Here is a 19,848-nt window from a genome sequence, read left to right on the forward strand (position 1 = left end):
ACTGTGCACTTGGTTCCTGGGTCAGCCTGCTTCTTGTGGCCCCAGTGCTCCCCGGGAATGCATCTGCCCTGAGAGGCCACCACACCCACCACGAGGCCTCTCCTTCAGGCCCAAATGCAGCTTGGAGGTCAGCCTGACCCCGGGGACTCCCAGCTCCGGGCAGAAGCCCCATTACCCCTGCCAAGGTATGTGTCAGCCTAGAAGCAGCACTCCATGTTTTGGTAACTTGTAAAAGCCTAATCCTAGAAAGACTGCGTGTTCCTGGCGGCTGGCTCACCCCGCCTCCGGGGAGCCTGCCGCACCTGCTGGGAGGCAGTACTGGGTGGGACCCTCCCCCCACCCCCCACCCCCCACCCCCATCTAGATCTGTCACTGCATATTTCCAGGCCCAGGTCAGACTCAGGCAAGTATGGCTTTCTCCCCTCTCCACACCCTGGTCTCCTGCACCCATGAAGCTGCCGACCCAGTTTCTGATGGGAAAGTGAGGATCTCTGCGCAAAGTCAGATGAGAGGAGAGGAAGCCAACACTGTGCTGCCTTAACATAACGCAGACACGACCCTCCTTCTGAGCGAGGGGTGAGGAACCTGGGCCTTCCCACTCAGAGCGTTTGGAACAAACTCCCAAAATACCAGAGGCTCAGTACGAACCTCCTTTGCTGTCACCAGGAGGAAGGATGAATCATACCCAACACGCGATTTCCCTCGTCCCCAAACACTGCATGGATACTTACATTTAGTGGCATTTTACATGTGCGAGGTATTTTTTAAGAAATTCTTTTCTCTCTGTCTTTTTTTCTAAACCAAAACACCAGCTGTAAAACCCACGGCTTCCTTCCCCTCTAGGTCTGCCGCGGTAGGAGGCGGCAGCGGCAGACGGCCGGCCCCCTGTGCTCTGAGTCAGGCCTCCCTCTCGGCGGCTTGCTGCCTGCAAAACAAACTTAAAAGCTGGTGAATGGCACTTAGGGGCCCACAAGCACGCAGGGAGGCCTAAAATATTTGCAGAGCACACACTCTGCTCACAGAATGAAAGGCCACTATGTAAATAGCTGGGCTCCGTCGGGGTGAGGCATCTTCAAAGCGGCTTCTGCTTGTCACATCAAGCCAGCAAGGATGCAAAGACATTCATTCAAAAGCAGCACGCAGGAACCACACCACGACTTCCTGGCCCCAAAAGGTAGACTCAGAAAGGGACCACAGCCTGGAGTCCCGTGTTTCTTTTCCTCGCCCTTTCTCCTGCGCTGCACAGTGCACAGGGTGGTTTTGTGAGATGGCTTACAATGTCAGCTTTCAGGGCTGGGCAGACATGATCAGTTTTCTCTCCTCTGGCAGGGGAAGGCTTTTCTGGAAGACGCTCACAAGGCAACCATAGTTACTAATGGAGCATGGCAAAGCATGAGACAGAGGTAGTTATTACCCAGGCTTGACAAAAAAAAGGAACGTGGGATGGTTTTTGCATCAAGCCACAAATACTAATTCCAAAGACTCCCAGGTGAGTGCAGGAGCGGCCCAGACACACGTGATACCCCCTTGCAGCATCCCCTGCGACTCCCAGAAATCCCACACCAACGTGAAAAACGCCAACAGCCCTGTGACCACACGGAGGCTGCGAGCCAAAATCCAGGCAGAATTGTCACTAACCACACTGTCCACTGGGATGCGTTTAGAAGAATATTCTTGGATTTCACACCATTTGTGCTGGCCCCTCTGAACCAGAATAGGACAGACAGCCCCCAGAAAGGAAAGAAACAGTTTTGTTTTACTCTGCCCCTTTGTCAGTGATGATCTTCCACCCGGGGAAGGCAGGAATGGTCTTCCGGTCAGGCACAGCCTCATTTCATTCTCCTTTTTCTGCCTCTCTCCAAAGCAACAATGACCGTGATTTCCAGCATGCACCACAGTGCAAGAATGGCTAAAGGTGTGCACTGTTTCTTCAGATCTTTAATTGCTGGAGGAACCTCAACTGGTACAAAAGGTAAGGGGGTGGGGAATGGCTGCTTAAAGGTCTGCAGACTACCCTGGGTTCCCCAGCCTCACCAGAGTCCAAGAGTGGAGCAGAAGAAACGTTGGCTGGTTCAGAAATATCCCAGGTAATCCTCAGTAGGCATGAACACCTGAGCTAAGCAGGCGTAGATCCACAGAGGAAGCGGCCAGTACCCAAGTGGGAGGCTGAGGATGCCACATTTACCTTGAGTGATGGACAAGGCTGAGCCCTTGGATAGAGGGCTCTCCGTGCGAATACCACCAAGGTGCCAATGAAAAGAGGGTGGAGCCTGAAGGAGAGGAAAACCACTCTCCAGACTCGGGGCAGCACGTCTCTCTGGACATTACTGTTCAATAAGAAACACATGCTAACCTCAGATAGCTGCTGCAAGAAGATATGGCCTTACTGGAACTGGCTAAAGAAGGAACTAGAAAGACAAAATAGTCTGAGCTAGGAAAGGAGATATAAAGACTGCTGGCTAAAATCAGATAACATAAAGTACCCAAAAAAGAGAAGAGCCAGATCAAAGCTGCATTTGAAGAGAGTAAGGGCAAAACTAAGAAAGAGCCTGTTAACCACAGAGGGGAAGAGGCCACAAACTTTTGGTTCTCAAGGTCCCTCTATCCTCTTGAAAGTTACCAAGGACGACAAAAAGCTTTAGTAGCTCTTGGTATGTCTATAGAAGAAATTAAAATGGAGAAACTTAAAGACCTTTATTAAAAAGTTATTTTAAAACAATAATAAGCCCTTTGAATGTGAACATAAATAACATTACTAATGAAAAAAAACCACGTTTAAAATGTTTAAATGAGAGTCACAGGCTTTTTGCAGATTGTTTTAATGTCTACCTAAACAGAAGACAGTTCTATTCTCATTGCTGCTGCTTTACTTTTTACTGAGTTATAATTACTGTATTAGTTTGAGGTGTACAACATATTGATTTGATATGTGTATATAAGGCAAGAGATCATAATGATCCAGTTAACATCCATCAGCACATGTTGCTACAAATTTGTGTGATGAGAACTGTTAATATCTACTCTCTTAACAGCTTTCAAATACCCAATATGATAATATTAACTATGATCACCATGTGATACATTACATCTCCAGAACTTACTTATAACATGATGGGATTTTGTACCTTTAGACCACTACCCCCCACCACTTCTGGCAACTACCTCTCTGATCTGTGTCTGTGGTGTCTCTTTTTTGTTTTTTTTAAGATTCCACATATAAGTGAGATTATAAGATCCGTGTGTTTCTTTCTGGCCTATTTTATTAAGCATAGTGGCCTTCAAGTCTATCATACATGTTGTCATAATCGGCAAGATTTTTTCTTAATGGCTGAAAAATACCCCAACGTGTATATAGACTACATTTCTTTACTCATTCAGCCTTCAGTGGCCACTAATGTGGTTTCCAGTATCTTGGCTACTGTAAGTAATGCTGCAACAAACATGGGGCGTACGTATCTTTTCAAATTAGTATTTTTGTTTTCTTCAGATAAATACCCAGAAGTTGAATTGCTGGGTCATATGGCAGTAACTTTTTTAATTTTTTTGAGGAACCCCCCAGTTTGCCACAGTGGCTGCACAAACTTACATTCCCAACAGTGCACAAGGGCTCTCTTTTCTCCACATCCTTGCCAACACTCATTATTTCTTTAAAAAACAATTTTTTTTTAACGTTTATTTATTTTTGAGACAGGGAGAGACAGAGCATGAATGGGGGAAGGGCAGAGAAGGAGGGAGACACAGAATCGGAAGCAGGCTCCAGGCTCTGAGCCATCAGCCCCGAGCCCGATGCGGGGCTCGAACTCACGGACCGCTAGATCGTGACCTGAGCTGAAGTCGGACGCTTAACCGACTGAGCCACCCAGGCACCCCAACACTCATTATTTCTTGTCTTTTTGATACCAGGCATTATACCAAGTATGAGGCGATATCTCATTGTGGTTTTGATTTGCACTGCCCTGACGATGAGTGATGTTGAACACCTTTTCTTGTGCTGTTGGCCACTTGTGAGTCTTTGGAAAAAATGTCTGTTCAGATCCTCTGCCCACTTCTTTACATATATATTTGCTATTGAATTATGAGTTCTTTATATATTTTGGATATTAACCCCTTATCAGATATGGTTCGCAAATATTTTCTCCCATTCAGTATGTTGCCTTTTCATTTTGTGATGGTTTTCTTCAGTGTGCAGAAGCTTTTTAGTTTGATGCAGTCCCATTTGTTTATTTTTGCGTGTGTTGCCTTGGCTTTTGGTGTCAAAGCCAAACAAACATCACCAAGATGCATGGCAGGGGACTTGCTGGCTAGTTTTCTTCCAGGAGTTTTATGGTTTCAGGTCAGTCTTTAATCCATTTTGAGTTAATTTTTGTGTATGGTGTAAGAGTGGTCCGGTTTATTCTTTTGCATGTGGTCGTCCAATGTTCCCAGCTCCATTTATATTCTTGTCTCCTTTGTTGTAAATTAATTGACCATATAGAAGTGGGTTTACTTCTAGGTTCCTTATTCTGCTACATTGATCTATGTGTATTTTTATGCCAATACCATACTTTTAGCCTTTCACCACTGAGTATGATGTTAGGTGTAGACTTGTCATTATGACCTGGATTTTGTTGAGGTACATTCTCTCTATACCCACCTTGTTGAGAATTTTTACCGTAAGTGGATGTTGAATTTTGTCAAATGCTTTCTGCATCTATCGAGATGACCATATTTCTCTCCTTCATGTTGTTAATGTGGTATGTCCCGTTGATTGATTTGTAGGTGTCGAACCATCCTTGCATCCCCTGAATAAATCCCACTCTATTATGGTTTATGATCTAATGTTTTGTTGAATTTGATTTGCTAATATTTTGTTGAGAACTTCTGTATCTGTGTTCACCAGGGATATTAGTCTGTAATTGTGGTGTCCTTTTCAGATTTTGGTATCAGGGTGATGCTGGCCTCATAAAATGAGTTGAGAAGTGTTCCCTCCTCTTCTGTTCTTTGGAAGAGTTTGAGAAAGATTGATGTTTATTCTTCTTTAAACTTTGGTAGACTTCTCTGGTCCTGGGAAGTTTGTCATGACTGATTCAATACATTCAAGTTTTTAGTTCTTGATTCAGTCTTGGTAGCTTGTATGTTTCTAGGAATGTATCCATTTCTTCTAGGTTGTCCAGTTCATTGGCATAGTATTGCTCATAGTAGTCTCTTAAGATCCTTTGTAGTTCTGTGATATCAGTTGTACGATCTCTTTCAGTTGATTCTATTCATTGGAGTCCTCTCTTTTCTTGGTCGTTCTAGCTCAAGATTTGCCAATCTTGTTTATTGTCTCAAAGAACCAGATTTTAGTTTCATCAGTCTTCTCTATTGTCTTTTTTGTCTCATTTTCCTTCCTGTCCACCCTGAACTTTGCTATTTCCTTCCTCTACCAACTTTGGGCTTAGTTTGTTCTTTTTCCAATTCCTTGAGATGTAAAGTAGGGCTTTTGAGTTCTTATTTGCTAATACATGCATTCATTCTCTGTGGATTTTTTTTTTCTTTGACTCTGGTTGTTTGGTAGCATGTTTTTAAATCTCCACATTATCTGTGAATTTTCCAGTTTCCCTCTTATAATTGATTTCTAGTTTCACACCACTGTGATTAGAAAATGTGATTGTGACAGGATTTCAAACTTCTTAAATTTATTAAGCCTTGTTTTGTGGCCTAACATAACTGTAAGAATTAGTTAAAGGATACACAAGATAAAATGTAAAATGTGATACCAAAACCAGTGTAATGGAGGGAGTAACAACATAGAGCCCTAGGGTGCACTCAAACTCAAGTTGTTATCAACTTAAAATTGACTGTTATTGTAAGTTGTCATATGTAAGACTCATGGGAACCACAAAGCAAAAACCTATAGTAGAAACACAAACGATAAAGAAAAAGGAATGGAAGTATATAACGATAGAAAATCATGAAATTGCAAAGGAGAAAAGCAAGAGAAGACAAAGGAAGACAGGAACTGCAAAACGGCTGGAAAACTGAATGGTCACAAGTACATACGTATCAACAAAACACAACTGGACAAAGTTCTTATTTCCATTGTTTAAGCCACCCAGTGTATATTTTGTTACGCCAACCCGGGGCAACACACGGACACTATTTTATATTTTTGTAGTATATGACATTTTTATAATGACTATGTATATTACTTCTATAATCAGAGCACCTGCCTCCAACTTCTGATTTTGAAAAAAGAAATGAGAAAAGAGACCGATGAGAGGACAAAGGTACCTCCCAGGCATGGCTATCACAGAACTGGTTTTATTCCTCATTGGTAAATACGGAGCTTCCTCCTTGCTACTTGCTGGGTCCCAGCCCCACCTCCACCCAACCCTGCCCTGTGTGGTCAGCTTGCCTTGAGGGGACCACTAGCCTGGTGGCTGCTCTAGCTGAGAAGACCGGTGGGCCCGGATCCCCTAGGTCACAACTCGGGTCTGGTGTACAAGATGTCACCATAGCCATCTCCCTTCATTCCACACATCTGGTTCAGGCCTAGGTAAGCAGGCCAAGTGTGGTGTTTCTAACCATCTCCCCCCACAAACTGGAAAGCCCAACAAGCCTGCAGTAAGAATGCCTTACACAAGCTCTGGCCCCTCATTCACAGGGCCGGCTCTGTAGTGCCTGCTTAAAAGCCACAGTAGAATAACAAAGCGCCCTGGGAGTCCCTGTAAAACAGAATTCTTGCAACAATTTTTCCCCTGGGAAGACGTCTTGCTTCTGTCGGGGGTGCCTACTGTTGGGGGTGTCAGGGTGGTAACCAGCAGTGGTGGAGCAGAGGCCCAGGAGAGGAGGGCACAGACTTGCAGGGGTCAAGGCCACCAAAGGGGGCGGGAAAGTTTAGGATAGCAGCGCTCTGTAAGACAACACGCTCCGATCCCGGTCAAATCCGCTGAGCCGGATGCAGCCCTCTCGGCAGAACTGCTCAGAGGCCACCGATTTTCTGGCAAGTTGCAGGCTTCGATCCCTGAGGAACGCAGCCATCCCCTGGGCCATTAACCTACCTGGAAGGGCCTGCAAGGGATCAGAACCCCGTTTAGAACTGCAGAGAGGTTAAGGAAAAGAAATCTCGACATAGAGGTGGTAGGTCTAAATACTCAGAAAATAGCCACAGTGACTTCAACTTCTGTTTCCGCAGGTTTCCGGAATACAGGAGGAGCTGGGGAAAGGACTAGCATTTCAAAGCACCTACTATGTACTGCGCTGTAACTGCAGCATATCATTTGACCTTCCCGACGTGCCGGGGACAGGTATTCTTCCACTCATACCTGAGACCAAAGGTCAGAAAGGTGAAGTCACTCGCCCAAGGGCTAATGGAGAACAATGGCAGAAAGACGGCCCAACAAACACGATGGAATTAATGGAGTTCATGTCTGCTTTCTCACCTGTTAAGTGCAGACGATCCCTTTTTTCTGTGGGGGTTTAGAGGAGGTGACGTGTGTAACGTGCCCAGCGCCTGGCTGAGCACACGGGGCGCCAGATGACCAGCTAATCCTGAGGCAGCCTGATGGGCCCAAGGGAGCCGGGAGGACTCTTGGCCCTTGCCCCCTTTCTCAGGCCCAAAAAGGAAGGTGAGCAGAGGTATGAGCGCGAGGCTAGGGCTGGTTCAGTCCTTGCATCACATGACCGTAGTCATGTGATAGTTACTTATTGTTACTTACCCCTTCTATAGTTCAGCTACTCAACCGTGAACAAATGAATGATAGGAGGCATATGCCTTATGGGGGGGTGGGGGCATGAGGGTCAGGTAAGATTTCGGTCCCTGATGCGGCTCTGGAGGTGACTTCCCAGTTTTTTCTCACTTAAAAAAAAAAAAATCGTTAACAATTTATTCAAGGTGTCACAACAAGTAAATACACACACACTGTCCTGGCAGAGAATAACTTGTTTTCTTAATTCAGTTCTATTTCAGAGCAACCCGATTAGTCCTTTACCATCAAACTTCTTGAAAACATGTTTTACGTTGAATGTTCTTACTTCCTCCATGCTGGCTCTTCACCCCACTATAATAATCTATAATCTTTATGCCTCTCGTACTCTAAACAGCTTTCACGTTCTATATTGATCTCTTAATTACTAATCTTTACGGATTCTCTCCTCTTCCTTTCCAATTTCCAGAATCTCCTGTCGTTTTTCACCCCTGCCTGTGGCTTGGAAGAGTTAAAACTAAAAGGGCCCCTCGATATGTCTTTTTAAGGCCCCTACTCGGTTCTCTAGAGAGGAGCTGAGGCCTTCCTCTGTGACCCTTAAAAGACCCCACACTTTATTTTCTCCAGAGGACTGTCACTTTTGAGCATCCAAAGAGTCCACATGGAAGGGAAAGTGGGCCAAACGTCACTCTGAGGAGACCGGGGGTCTTGCCGTCTTAACCACTGTTTGCAGTGAGAAACGGTCTACCAAACGCCACACACACCCACCCGAGGTTCCGCAGGAATTGGTGGAAAATACCTCACAAGCAGCGCAGCTGTTCCCTCTGAGGAGCACGCGTGGGGGAGGCCAGGCCTGGGAAGAGGGGGTGTTCCCGGGGCTGTGACACACAGCATTCCTTTCCCTTGAAGCATCCAAGCCCGAGAAGCTGCAGTCTCCCCCGGGGACTATGACACAGCCACGGCCGGGAAGGGCCTCACCAAAACAGCGTCCACGCGTCCTTCTCCAGAGGAAACCCCTTCCCAGGCTGTGTGCGAGAACTCTCGCATGTGCCAAGGCTCTACCGCCCCTCCCACCCTTCTGCCAGACAAATACCCCAAAGTCAGCGGTCTGATAGGATGTGTTTATATTTACATGGTACATCTTAAAGCAATGGCTACATTGGTCATACATATTAGAAACCATAAAAAAAAGTTAAGAACTAAAATGTACATCATACACTTGTATATATATTTTTTACACAGAGGTAAAAAGGCTTATTATAAAAAAATCAATACAACAGGTTTTTTTTTTTTTAGTATACAGGTGAAGAATGAATTATGCTTCAGGCACTTTAATTTGTTAATGTGAGCAAATAGCTGGGGGGTGGGGGGTGGTCAGAGGAAGCTTCCAAACAAATCTTTTGGTTAATGTTTTGTTACCACAGATACAAAAATAAAATCTGAATAATTTCTCTCAAATGATTGACGTCAGTATGGCAAAGCTGACTGGGAAAATACTACACACTGTTCAGCTGCAGTGTGGCAGTTAGAGAGAAACGTATTTACATAAATGTCCCCATGGCTGTCCTTGTGCCCTTAACCGCTGCCTTCACAAACCAAAACGTATATGCGAAGTAAGATTCACTAGCATAACTCTTCAAAAGGGTGGAAAAGGACAAGGGGTAAAAAAGATAGAAACAACAAGTAAATAGAGACTACAAACAAAAAGTGGCGGGGACATGTGTATTCTTACTGAAATAAATAGGGGCACTCGGAACTGAGGTCTAACAAAACATACATTAGTGTTGTGCTTTGTAGAGAGGAGACCTTGAGAAAGGCCCTGAGGAAATACCTCAGGATTGGAGAGTGGGGGGCAATGGCCTCTCGACAGCATCTGGAGGCCGGCTGAAGGTTTTCTAGATGTTTTCCAGACTGGGAAGCAGTTCTTTTTTCTTCCATCACCAGACTGACAGCTCTCTGCAACTTTTCCAAACTGGAAGGCCACACCATTCACTCCAACATATGAAAATGTCTACCAACTAACTCGTAAGCACACTGGGTATTTACATCGACGATCTGACTAAAGAAAGGCGGCGGGTGCTCAGATGAGCTGAAAATGTTCCATGAAGGTAAGCATGGCTCGTACTTTCCCAATATGATTGGCAGACTGGAAAAAAGTCTCTTTCCTTGAAGACTGATGCCCTGTGTGCAACAGAGAAGGGATGGGGGGAAGCGGAGACACAGACAGCAGGCTGTGCCCTGAGCTGGCAACTACCACAGGAAGATCATGGCGGGAAGAACGGCCAACTTTGACAAGCCTGTCCCTTATGGTCTCCATGACGTTCTGATTGTACTATGCTAGGTACCACTCACTCTTCACTTTTCTTTCTGGGACAAGATTTGGCTACTCCTTGCAATAGACTGGGAAAATACTCTTTTCCAGCTAATTAGAAGCCTCCTACATGGCCAGGTGACAGGTAGACCCAGACTGCTGACCTAACCATCTGTGCACCCAAATTGGCAAGTCTGGGTTTTTGAGATGCAGGAGAAAGACACTTAGGCATTGGAAGGGTTTTTACATATGGCCTTGTTTTTTTCCCCCAAGTATAAACAAAGCATTTGGTGACGTGAGATTCAGTCCAGGATGAAAACAAGAACAGAAACCCACAAACAAAATGCAACCCACCACTCTTCAAATTTATGACATTTAAAATTTCCCCCCATTAAGAGAAAATAGCCAGTGGGGGTGTGGGAGGAAGCTCCTTCTAATTTTCTTTACCACAACTTCAGTGTTTCTCAACTGGAACTCTTTGGAGAACACTGGTTTGTGTGTGAATAGTCTATCTCGTTTGCAAAACAATGAGCAGAACTTCATTAGTGTTTTCTTCTAATATTGCTAAATTTTTAGACGTGGTGGTGACACAGTTTTAAAAAGTTCTACTTTAGGGGTAACTGGGGAAGCTCAGACAAACCTGAAATCCCCTTTTTCTACCCCTGGTCTAAGAGGATGCAATGCAGTTTATGGAATTTCCTGATCCACACAAGTTAATCTGAAGTTAAGGCTCAATTCTCATTTTTGTGGGTGAATGTTTTGCATCAGTAAATAATTGTCAGGTTTTTGGGGGGAGGGCACAGGAAATGTTTATGGGCTCCAAAGAGAAACTGCAGCTTACTTGGCAAATTTGGGTTTACAAAAGTTAAAGCGATCTTGTTTTGTGGTAGACGTTTGTTAACTAGCTCACCTCCTATACATAATCTGACTGCAGGTTCCAATACTTCCGGTAGGGTTTCATCATTCTGACGTTACCTATCTGCAGGAATCCGCTGCTCCTTAGCAACCGGCAAGCCGACCCATGAGCAAGATCTCCTAGAAAACCAACTACAAAACCCACCCCAAATCAGCAGTTCCGACTGCAGGTGCCTCTGCGCTGGAAGAGGTGGGTAGGAAAGACATGAAATCAACACATGTATAAGACAGTTAGCTTGATTACAGATTGGTAATAGTACACAAGTGTCTGTGCGGAGGTTCCTTTCCTTAGAACACCGTGTGCCTGCGTGTATGGGTGTGTGGTTGACGCAGAGTGGGTGGCTGGTGGGGGCTGCGTGGGGAGAGGGGAAAGTGCAGAGTTCACCAGGCGGGCTCCCCAGGCTGGAATAGCGCCTCAAGGTACCAGGGAGCAAGAAAGAAGGTGAGAGTATGTCAGAGACAAGTTCCCCTGTGGCTGTGGGAGGAGGAAGGGAGGGAGGGAAACTGAGTCACACGGCCGCTTTGTGCTTCCCCCCGCAGCACCTGCACATCACCCCGCAGTGGTAGCAGGCCCGCAGGGGCAGGTAACAGCACATACAGGGGGCCAGGAAAGACAAGGCAATAAGAGCCATCCACCGGAGGCAAAACTTCTCGTCGCTAGTATCGCACGAGCACGGGTCTGTATAGTCTCCCTCGGGGTCCGACATACAGTGATAGAGCATGCTGTCCGCACACCACATACAGCTCACCCGGCGGATGCAAGTTCTCACAGAGTCGGGCGCGTCCTGACAGTGGCCCCTCCGGTTTTCCTCGTGGTTGAACATGTCCCTGCAGTACTCGCACCGGGAGCGCTCGCCGTCCTCCTTCCGCCTCCGGGACTTGCCCCGGGACGGCTGGGTCTTGATCACGCCGCCCCCGCGCCCTTTGGGGTCCTCGCCGAGGCCGAAGTCCGAGGAGTCCACGTAGGGGTAATTGTAGTCGTGCTTGGGGACCTCGCCCTTGGCGAACCGCACGTAGGAGTCGGCGTCCTCGGAGGCGTCGGGGGATTTGCCCCGCACTGGCGCGTGCCGGTAGTCCTCGTAGCCGGTCAGCCAGATCTTCTCCCTGGGGTTGATGCGCACAATCTCCTCGTCGTCGTCTGGGAAGCTCACCTGGCGGTAAGGCCTTGGCATCGGCTGCCCGGGGGGAAAAGGAGACATGGTTGTATTGCCGCGCCGAAAAGAGATAAAACGCTCCACTAGGTACCTTTCGCCTTGACAAAGACATTTCTGGAAGAAACTCACTGCTCCTATAACTACTGAACATCCCCTGGGTTGAAGGTGTATTTCAAATTGTGATCCTTGATCCATTCCTGGGTCAGGAGATCTTTTTTCCCTTTTGTGGAAGTACTACCATAGAGGGGGGAAAGTGTGCGTATGGGAAAAAATGCACTCTGAATTTTCGACAGCTAAACACACCTAGCTCAAGAAGCAGAACTTGAGAGACCTCCCTAGGACACTGCCCCCCTCCCTTGAGTTCCCTTCTACGCCTCAGGGGTGGGAGGACCACTATCCTGATTTCTAACAGATTAGTTTCACCTGTTATTGTACAGTGTGTTCTTTTCTAAGACCCGCTTTTCTCCCAATGAAACAAAAATACTGGAGTGCACTGCATGTTCCAAGGGTAGCATATGTGGGTTATCTGTGTGTAGGGAATATCTGCATTCCAGGTCACAATACAAGATGCATTTTGCACCGTGGGTCATGTTCAAAATAGCAAAAAGGGATACCAGCAGCTATGATACAAGTACCTTGTCATCTGGTTGGAAAATATAGAAAGGGTAGGAGTGCCGATCTGGAGGCGGACTGCCTGGGTTTGAATCCCACCAGGATCTCACAGATGGTCAAGCGCAAGCTGGAATGCGAGCTCAGGCAAGCTGGACCGTAGAGCCATGCTCCCTTGCCTTCAAAGCCCCCAGATCTGCATTCTCCCCCCCAGGGTGACACCGGCATCTCTGTGGGTCGGTAAGGCTGCCTCCCCCGGAGCACCCTCGTGGCAGTGTGAGATCTTCTACTCCTGAGGTCCTCCGAACGGCTCTGAGGGAGCCCACCAGAGTAAAGCCGCAGACTCAGATTCTCTCTCAGCACAGGGCTACCTCGAGAACGACGAGAATCTGTGCAGCGTGCACACACAACTGTCACACAGGATGCGGCTGACACCTGTTGCCATTACCGTGATGAGAATATTGCCATAGAATTTATCTCATGGCAATTACATTTATCCATCACTCCCACCAGACTGTGAGCTCCTAGAGGGCAGGGGCCATGCCTCACACATGTTGCCTAATTCTTGTTAGATTCTTGACAGTTTCACAGAAAATCACAATCTTAGATTAATAAAAACAAATCTTGGGAGCAGAAAGAGATTTTGCTAATTATTTTGTGAAGTAAGGTGATTCCAAGGGTCAATTCCCCTCCCTGGCTACATAATGTGATTTTGTCTTTTATATGTATATATTATATAAATGTTTATTTTTGAGAGAGCGGGAAAGGGGCAGAGAGGGAGACACAGGATCTGAAGCGGGCTCTGTGCTGACAGCCCGATGCAGGGCTTGAACCCACAAACCGTGAGACCATGACTTGAGCCCAAGTCGGATGCTTAACTGACCGAGCCACCCAGGCACCTCTGCCCCTCTCCTGCTTGTGTTCTCTCTCTCAAAAATACATAAACGTTAAAAAGAAATTTTTTTTTAATGCCAAAATATTAGGAAGCACACAAAATTTTTTAGAGTCTTATAAATCTAGCTTTATGTTAAAAAAAAAAAAAAACTAACTAAACCAAAACAACCCTGTGCTCCTTTTTTCTTTGCAAAGCACACCGGTGGCCACATCACCCCCACAGGCACCAGTCCATGCCCCACAGTTTGGGAGCCTGCTCTGCCAAACAGCCGCTTGGTAAATATTTGTTGAATCGCTGAATGCCAGACTCCAGCTACATCCCCCCAAGCAAGCCTGGGCCTGTAACCCGCGATGCCAGGGTGCCTGAGCCAAGCGGACAGCATTCTTTAGTCCCGATTCTGGCCAGGAAGCCCTCTGGATAGCCCTCAGGAGATAGCATAGCCCCGTGGAGAACCCACGCCTGCATTTGAGACTTGTTCCATCAAGGACTTTCTCTCTCTAAACCTCAAACTTCTCTTCCATCACTCGGGGAGGCCCAGGACCTGCCCTGTGGGATAATTTGTGAGGACTCAATGAGATTAAGCACACGAAGGTTTAGCAAGGGGTCTGGCACACAGAAAACTAAGGACGAGCTGCCGTTACCACCGTCAATACGGGGAACAGAGAAGGCCTGGGCTTGAGCAGCAGGCTACATGGAAGGAGGAGGAGGCTGTTCCAGATCAGGAACCATCCACCCCTTGCCCTCAAAGGAACCAGACTGCCGCGCACCTGTTCGAGGTGATAGTGGTCCGTGGGGTATGGGTCATGGAGGTGGCCCAGGGTGTAAATCCTCCGGTGCTCACAGGATGTGGGAGAGGAGACTGTCCGAGTAGGCTGTTCCCTCTTCTGGGAGGAATTAGAAGAACTGTCTGTAGCTGTCTGTTTAGAGGGAGGTAACCAAGAGTTAATTAAAATGAAAACAAAAACCAAACCCACATACCAAAACCTAACACGCCGTCTACCCCCCACTCTGGTGTCTTGCCGGACTTCCCGAAATCTGGAGTTTATCTTGGCTGTGGGAAGCACCAGGACCCCTGAAGGGCCAGATTGTCTAAACATGATGTGGCTGGCTCAAGGGGCAGAGAAAGCCAGCCACCAAGACCCTGGAAAAGTTGGGTTTGTTTTCTCAAATGTGGGAGCAGCCACCAGGCTTTGGGGAAAGGGCTCACTACATCAGGCCTCCCGTGGGTACATCCCGGTTTGATCAAGAACGGTTACACCACTGGTAGCCCTGGCTGCAAGGGACTCTGGTGAGCAGAGGAGATGCATATAAGCCAAGATCAAACCCAAGTGTTTCTGTGCGGAGCTGATCCTGGCAAAGTGTCAGAAATAAGGCTACCTCAAGGGTATCGTAGGCACTGGCTTTCCAGGAAGAGATGTTGTAATCTTTGGGTTGAAGGCAAGCCTTGAGGGTCACTGGAAGCTGGAAGTGACAGAGACAGCTGCACAGAGAATGCAGGCCCCTCTCTTTTGGACCTGAGTGCAGAACTCCTCTCCTGGTAGAGACGAGTTCAGATTGGATCCTCTGTGACAGGGTCTTTGGAAGGTGATGGATCTGATGGACGGTGGCCACCACCTTCCAAACCAAGAATCCTCAGAACCACCCACCCGCCCTCTGCATCCTCAGAGTCACAGATCCTTTTCTTCCCCAAACCAATGAAAAGGTTTTCCTTATATCTAGGTGTCCTATTTTTGGCAAGTATCGACGAACTCCTTCCTGGCTCTCATTTCTCAATCTTCTATTCCCCTTGTCTCATTTGCTTATTTCTTTTTTTACACCCTCTCCCCCAACTTATTGAGTAACGAATGCCCAGGAAAATGGGACAAGTATTTAGGACAAAGACACCCATATTCCCATTATGCAGCACAACTACGTTAATTTTAAAAACTTAGTGGACACGTGTGGCATCCCTTTGGCAACCCAACCCTCCTGATTTTTTTTCTCCAATTCTGTTTGGTCCAAGTGAGACAGAGCTGATGCCCGTTTCTGATCCCTCCATCCAGAGTGACTAATTCAGGTATGGCTACACGGTCCTCTCTGAGGTTAATACGGAGATTTTTCACGGAGAGGTCAGAAAAGATGCCGTCTTTTTCTCTGAAGATCTAGGGGTCCTAAAAGCCTGGAATCCTGGCCAGGGCACAGGGACAGCACCTTCCAGGGAGGAAGTGAAGCAAAACTAAGAGAAGGCAGCCCCTCCACCCCCTCCCAGAGCCATTTGAGCTTGGATCCAGTCGAGGCTGCAGCCTGCGATCTACCCTAGGGTGTCCCAATGGTGTGGGCCGATTCCCTTTGGTAACTTAAGCCCAGATGCGTGGGATTCATCACTTGGGTGTGCTTTCCCCTCACTTTTGGCTCCTCCGTGGCAGTTCCGCCCGCATCCCACTCCTGCCTGTGTCCGGCCCTCACTCCTCTCCACAGCAGTGCAAGAGGAACCGGGCACGCAGCGTCTGCTCGTTCTCTGCTCTGCCTCTTGGGAGCCACCTGCCTGGCAAACAGCACGTACTGGCAACCACTCTGGGGACTGTGCGGCCTGCTTGGAGGCCAAGGGCCAACCCACTGTGGGAGGCTTTGGAGGTCCAGCGCCCGTGCCTGGTGGGGCAGGTCTGTTTGATCGAGAGGTCCCAGCCCGAGACGTCTGCTTCCCGCAGATGTCAGCCAGGACTGGCATCCTCACTCATTAAGGGTCTCCTGTCTTTTTTTTCCCCTCAGTAGTTCAGAACTTGGGGAAGAATTGCTATTTACTCCTCAAATCCCAGCAACTGAAAGAAACCAAACGGACGCGCAAGGAGTTTTGACTCTCTTCTGGAGTCTGTCTTGTCTTGGATCTCCCGACCCGCTCTTTCTTCACGTCTTCAGAGGTACCGACTGAACACACAGGGGAGGGGGTTGTGGACCAGACAGAACAATAAAGCAAAGAGCTCTTAGTCGTCTCAGACCGTGCAAGTGCATACAGTGTGCCAGACCCTGGCGACACGGGGGCACGGGTACAGGTGGAATACTGTCTCCACGTCACAGGCCGCAAAACAGACTCTGAGAGACCATGGCGGGGCAGGCACTGCAGAGCAGGACTGAAATGTGGCCCCTGATCAGCAAGCCCAGTGGGATTTCAGGACACAACACCGCGGCTTCTCAAGTTCACACAAGTCTTTTCCAATGCCTACTCTGAGAGGTGTTTTCCTGTGATTAACACAAGTACAATTTCTCCAAGTAAGAAGGTGCACCCTGCTTTACACAAACCCGGGAGATAAGGGGATGGATGGGGTCTCATAATACAAAGTTTCTGAAGATCTCGATAAACACTTCCTGAATGAGTAGGTAAGGGCCCTTCAGGGTGATTCAAATCTCAAGAGTTAAATTCTTAACCAGTGCCCCAAACGACAGTCATCTCTTACGTCAGAAGCTACCCTTGTATCGAACACTATAATATGCACTCGGCATCGTGGTCACCTCTGTGTTAATCATCCGTTCACCCTCCTCCACCCTGTTTGCTGTGAACTCTGTCCAGGTTAACAATGTGTAGAGAGTCATTCTGAGAAATGAGGCGTGCCCATGTTTTCCCAGTGTTCATTAGCTAACCAGATATGCCACCTTCTGATGCACCCAGCCTACCTCCCTAACCCTGAACAGCCTCTTCCCACTGCACAATCAAGTGCAAAGCTTCCTGGACATTATCAGAGAACGTGAGAATGAGCAAAGCCGTTAAATATCTCCTAATCTAATGGTGAACTCGTACGAGGGAGCAAGAAGGTTAGAAAGCTTTGAAGTGTGTCCACAGTTCACTGCCTACTGCAGGCGGAGCTGACACCCATGCCTGGACTGCTCTGGGTGTGTCTAGACTCTTGAGCAGGAGAGCATGCAAGAGAGCCTCCATTAAAGCCAAGGCTTATTCCACATCTGTACTATCAGACAAATCTTGCCATGCAGTGTGACCTACAAACAAAAGCAGTGAACTAGCAGGGCATCTCTAAGAAACAAGGGGGAAAAATCTTTTTTCCACATGCACTTCTTCTTTTATTAATCTTTTTTTAAAAAGGAAATATGAACTTAAAAAAATTTATTTATTTATGGGGAGAGAGAGAGAGAGAGAGAGAGAGAGAGAGAGAGAGAGAGAGAGAATGAGCACAAGGGGTAGAAAGAGAGGGAGAGAGGGTGGAGCACAGGCAGGCTTCAGCTCACCCGATGCGGGGCTAGAACTCACGAACTGTGAGATCATGACCTGAGCTGAAGTCAGATGCTTAACTGACTGAACCACCCAGGTGCCCTATTAAGTAATCTCTATACCCAATGTGGGGCTTGAACTCACGACCCTGAGATCAAATGTCGCCCGTTCTACCAACTGAGGCAGCCAGACTCCCAGTCCACTCGCACTTCTGAACAGACTCTCCCATAACTCTCCTTGTGGCTTCCACACACACTGGAGAAAAGCCACCCACCTAAGCTATGCACACACTCTCAAGCAAGACTCCTGAACATCTGTTATTTGTATGCACAAGCTAATGACACCTACCAACCTACCAATCTGACAGCTTCACCTCCAACTCATAAAGACTCTTGGGGCACCTGGGTGGTTCAGTCGGTTAAGCGTCCGACTTCGGCTCAGGTCATGATCTCACGGTCCGTGAGTTCGAGCCCCACGTCAGCGTCGGGCTCTGTGCTGACAGCTCAGAGCCTGGACCCTGTTTCAGATTCTGTGTCTCCCTCTTTCTCTGACCCTCCCCCATTCATGCTCTGTCTCTCTGTCTCAAAAATAAATAAACGTTAAAAAAAAAATTTAACAAAGACTCTGATGTGCTTTAAACTCACCTTGCTCTCTAGGGGTTGTCTCTGTTGTGGGTTTGAGCTCAAGAAAAAAAAATGTGGAGGCTTCAACAGTAGGCTTCCCCACATCCAGGGACAGAGAGCCTTCTGTCCCACCCACTGTAGACGGAGAGGGCAGGCGCTGCTGTGGACCTGGTGGGGGGGGGGGGGGGTCCTATGCAACATGATACAGCGAGCATAACCACTGCCACCTGCAAATGTAGCCTCCAGAAAATCCTGCCTCTGGGTCTGGGTTGGATGCTGAATCAGTGTCAATGCCCATTATTAAAAAGATGTTCCATTAAGAAGTTTGCAACCTAATATGAGGCACTGAATAATAGAAATGCAATTGAGTATTCTAATGCTAAATAATAAGGACTCAGCTCAGGGAGACTGGATGTGAATTGTTCTCTAATTAAAAAGTCATGCTGAATTTGTTCAAAGGAACAAGGTTTGTGGGGCCTGGTTCTAAAGCCCTCTAACAAGGCAGAAAGCTGAGATGACTTTGATAAGGAAGAAACTTGAAGGAACAGGGAGGTGAGAAAAGGAAGGAAGGGAGGATGGGAGCAAGAGTCAGAGGGTACTGAGATGAGCGGGTACTGCCAACCTTAAAATCAGGAAAATACAGACACGAGTGGCCTGATGGAATCCACCTTTGATAGTAAAGGCACCCATTCCTTGCCTGGAAGTTTCTTGGGTTTGGGCTGGGTGCTCTGTGGGATGTGGGTTCAGACATAACAGGGGGACACGGGCAGGGGCAAGGCCAGGTGGCTTCCCTTCTAGATGGGTGGACAAGTCAGAACTAGGCTCAGAGGAAGAGAAAAAGAGGTTCAAGTTTACCAGTGAACATCTAATAAAATTCTTCAAAAAGAGCGAGCTTCCAATGGCCAGACTCTGAAGACCTACTTAGTCAGTTATTTCCCATAATTCACCAGAATTTTAACAACAAATGAGAGAAAAACACCAGAGCTTCAAAAGTTGGCACAGACTTTCCTTTTGCATAGCTGGCTTTAATGTTATGATATCTGGAAATAAATCAAAATCCGAAGTGTAAAAGATGCTGGGAGGAGGCTACCTGTTTCCCCAAGGTCAATGCTGCCTGGTTTGGGTAGAAATTGGACTGAATGGGGAAGGGAGACTAGAAGATGCATGTCTCATGTTAAACCTGTAGCTGGCTCTCTCCTACTGCACGGGCATATCTTATAAAAGGATTTCTTACTCTTGGAAACTTGGCTGTTCTTCCCTCTCCTTGGGTCTACCTGGAAGTTCTTACAGAAGCACATGCATCTGTTCACATGCCTTGGGTCTGGGAATGAGCCTTCTTCATTTGGAAGGAGAACTTCTTTGACCAAGGGAAGCTCAAGAGAAAGAACCAAGAAGCCAGAGCAGCTGAGGAGGCAGTCTGCTTAAATTACCCGTCCTGGGATGGAATCCTGGCTGTTGACCAAGGACTTTTTGGGG

At 47.3% G+C, this 19,848-nt stretch overlaps 1 protein-coding gene and 1 long non-coding RNA gene across 5 annotated transcripts in view; one reads left to right on the forward strand and one right to left on the reverse strand.

The window, feature by feature from the left end:
- Positions 1-364: 364 nt before the first annotated feature.
- Positions 365-13,293, forward strand: LOC123384488. 2 transcript variants are annotated; one of them, XR_006595633.1, is made up of 4 exons: positions 365-1,489; positions 1,865-1,972; positions 7,157-7,268; positions 8,295-13,293. It is a non-coding gene; the product is annotated as an uncharacterized LOC123384488 (long non-coding RNA). The 2 variants fall into 2 exon arrangements; XR_006595634.1 differs by lacking the exon at positions 365-1,489 and adding an exon at positions 6,183-6,295 and having other exon boundaries at positions 1,505-1,972.
- The window catches only part of SPRED2 (sprouty related EVH1 domain containing 2), a 114,014-nt gene continuing 102,940 nt past the window's right edge, over positions 8,775-19,848 (reverse strand). For all 3 annotated transcript variants that reach the window (XM_011281129.3, XM_019827292.3, XM_045054286.1), the window contains exons 5-6: positions 14,319-14,468; positions 8,775-12,068 (exon numbers count right to left, since the gene is read on the reverse strand). In XM_011281129.3, the coding sequence (XP_011279431.2) occupies positions 11,403-12,068; positions 14,319-14,468 (816 nt within the window). In that variant the 3' untranslated portion in view covers positions 8,775-11,402. The remainder of the gene's footprint in view (positions 12,069-14,318; positions 14,469-19,848) is intronic.

The sequence above is a fragment of the Felis catus genome, chromosome A3 (genome assembly GCF_018350175.1).
Source record: "Felis catus isolate Fca126 chromosome A3, F.catus_Fca126_mat1.0, whole genome shotgun sequence".
Taxonomy (NCBI): Eukaryota; Metazoa; Chordata; class Mammalia; order Carnivora; family Felidae; genus Felis; species Felis catus.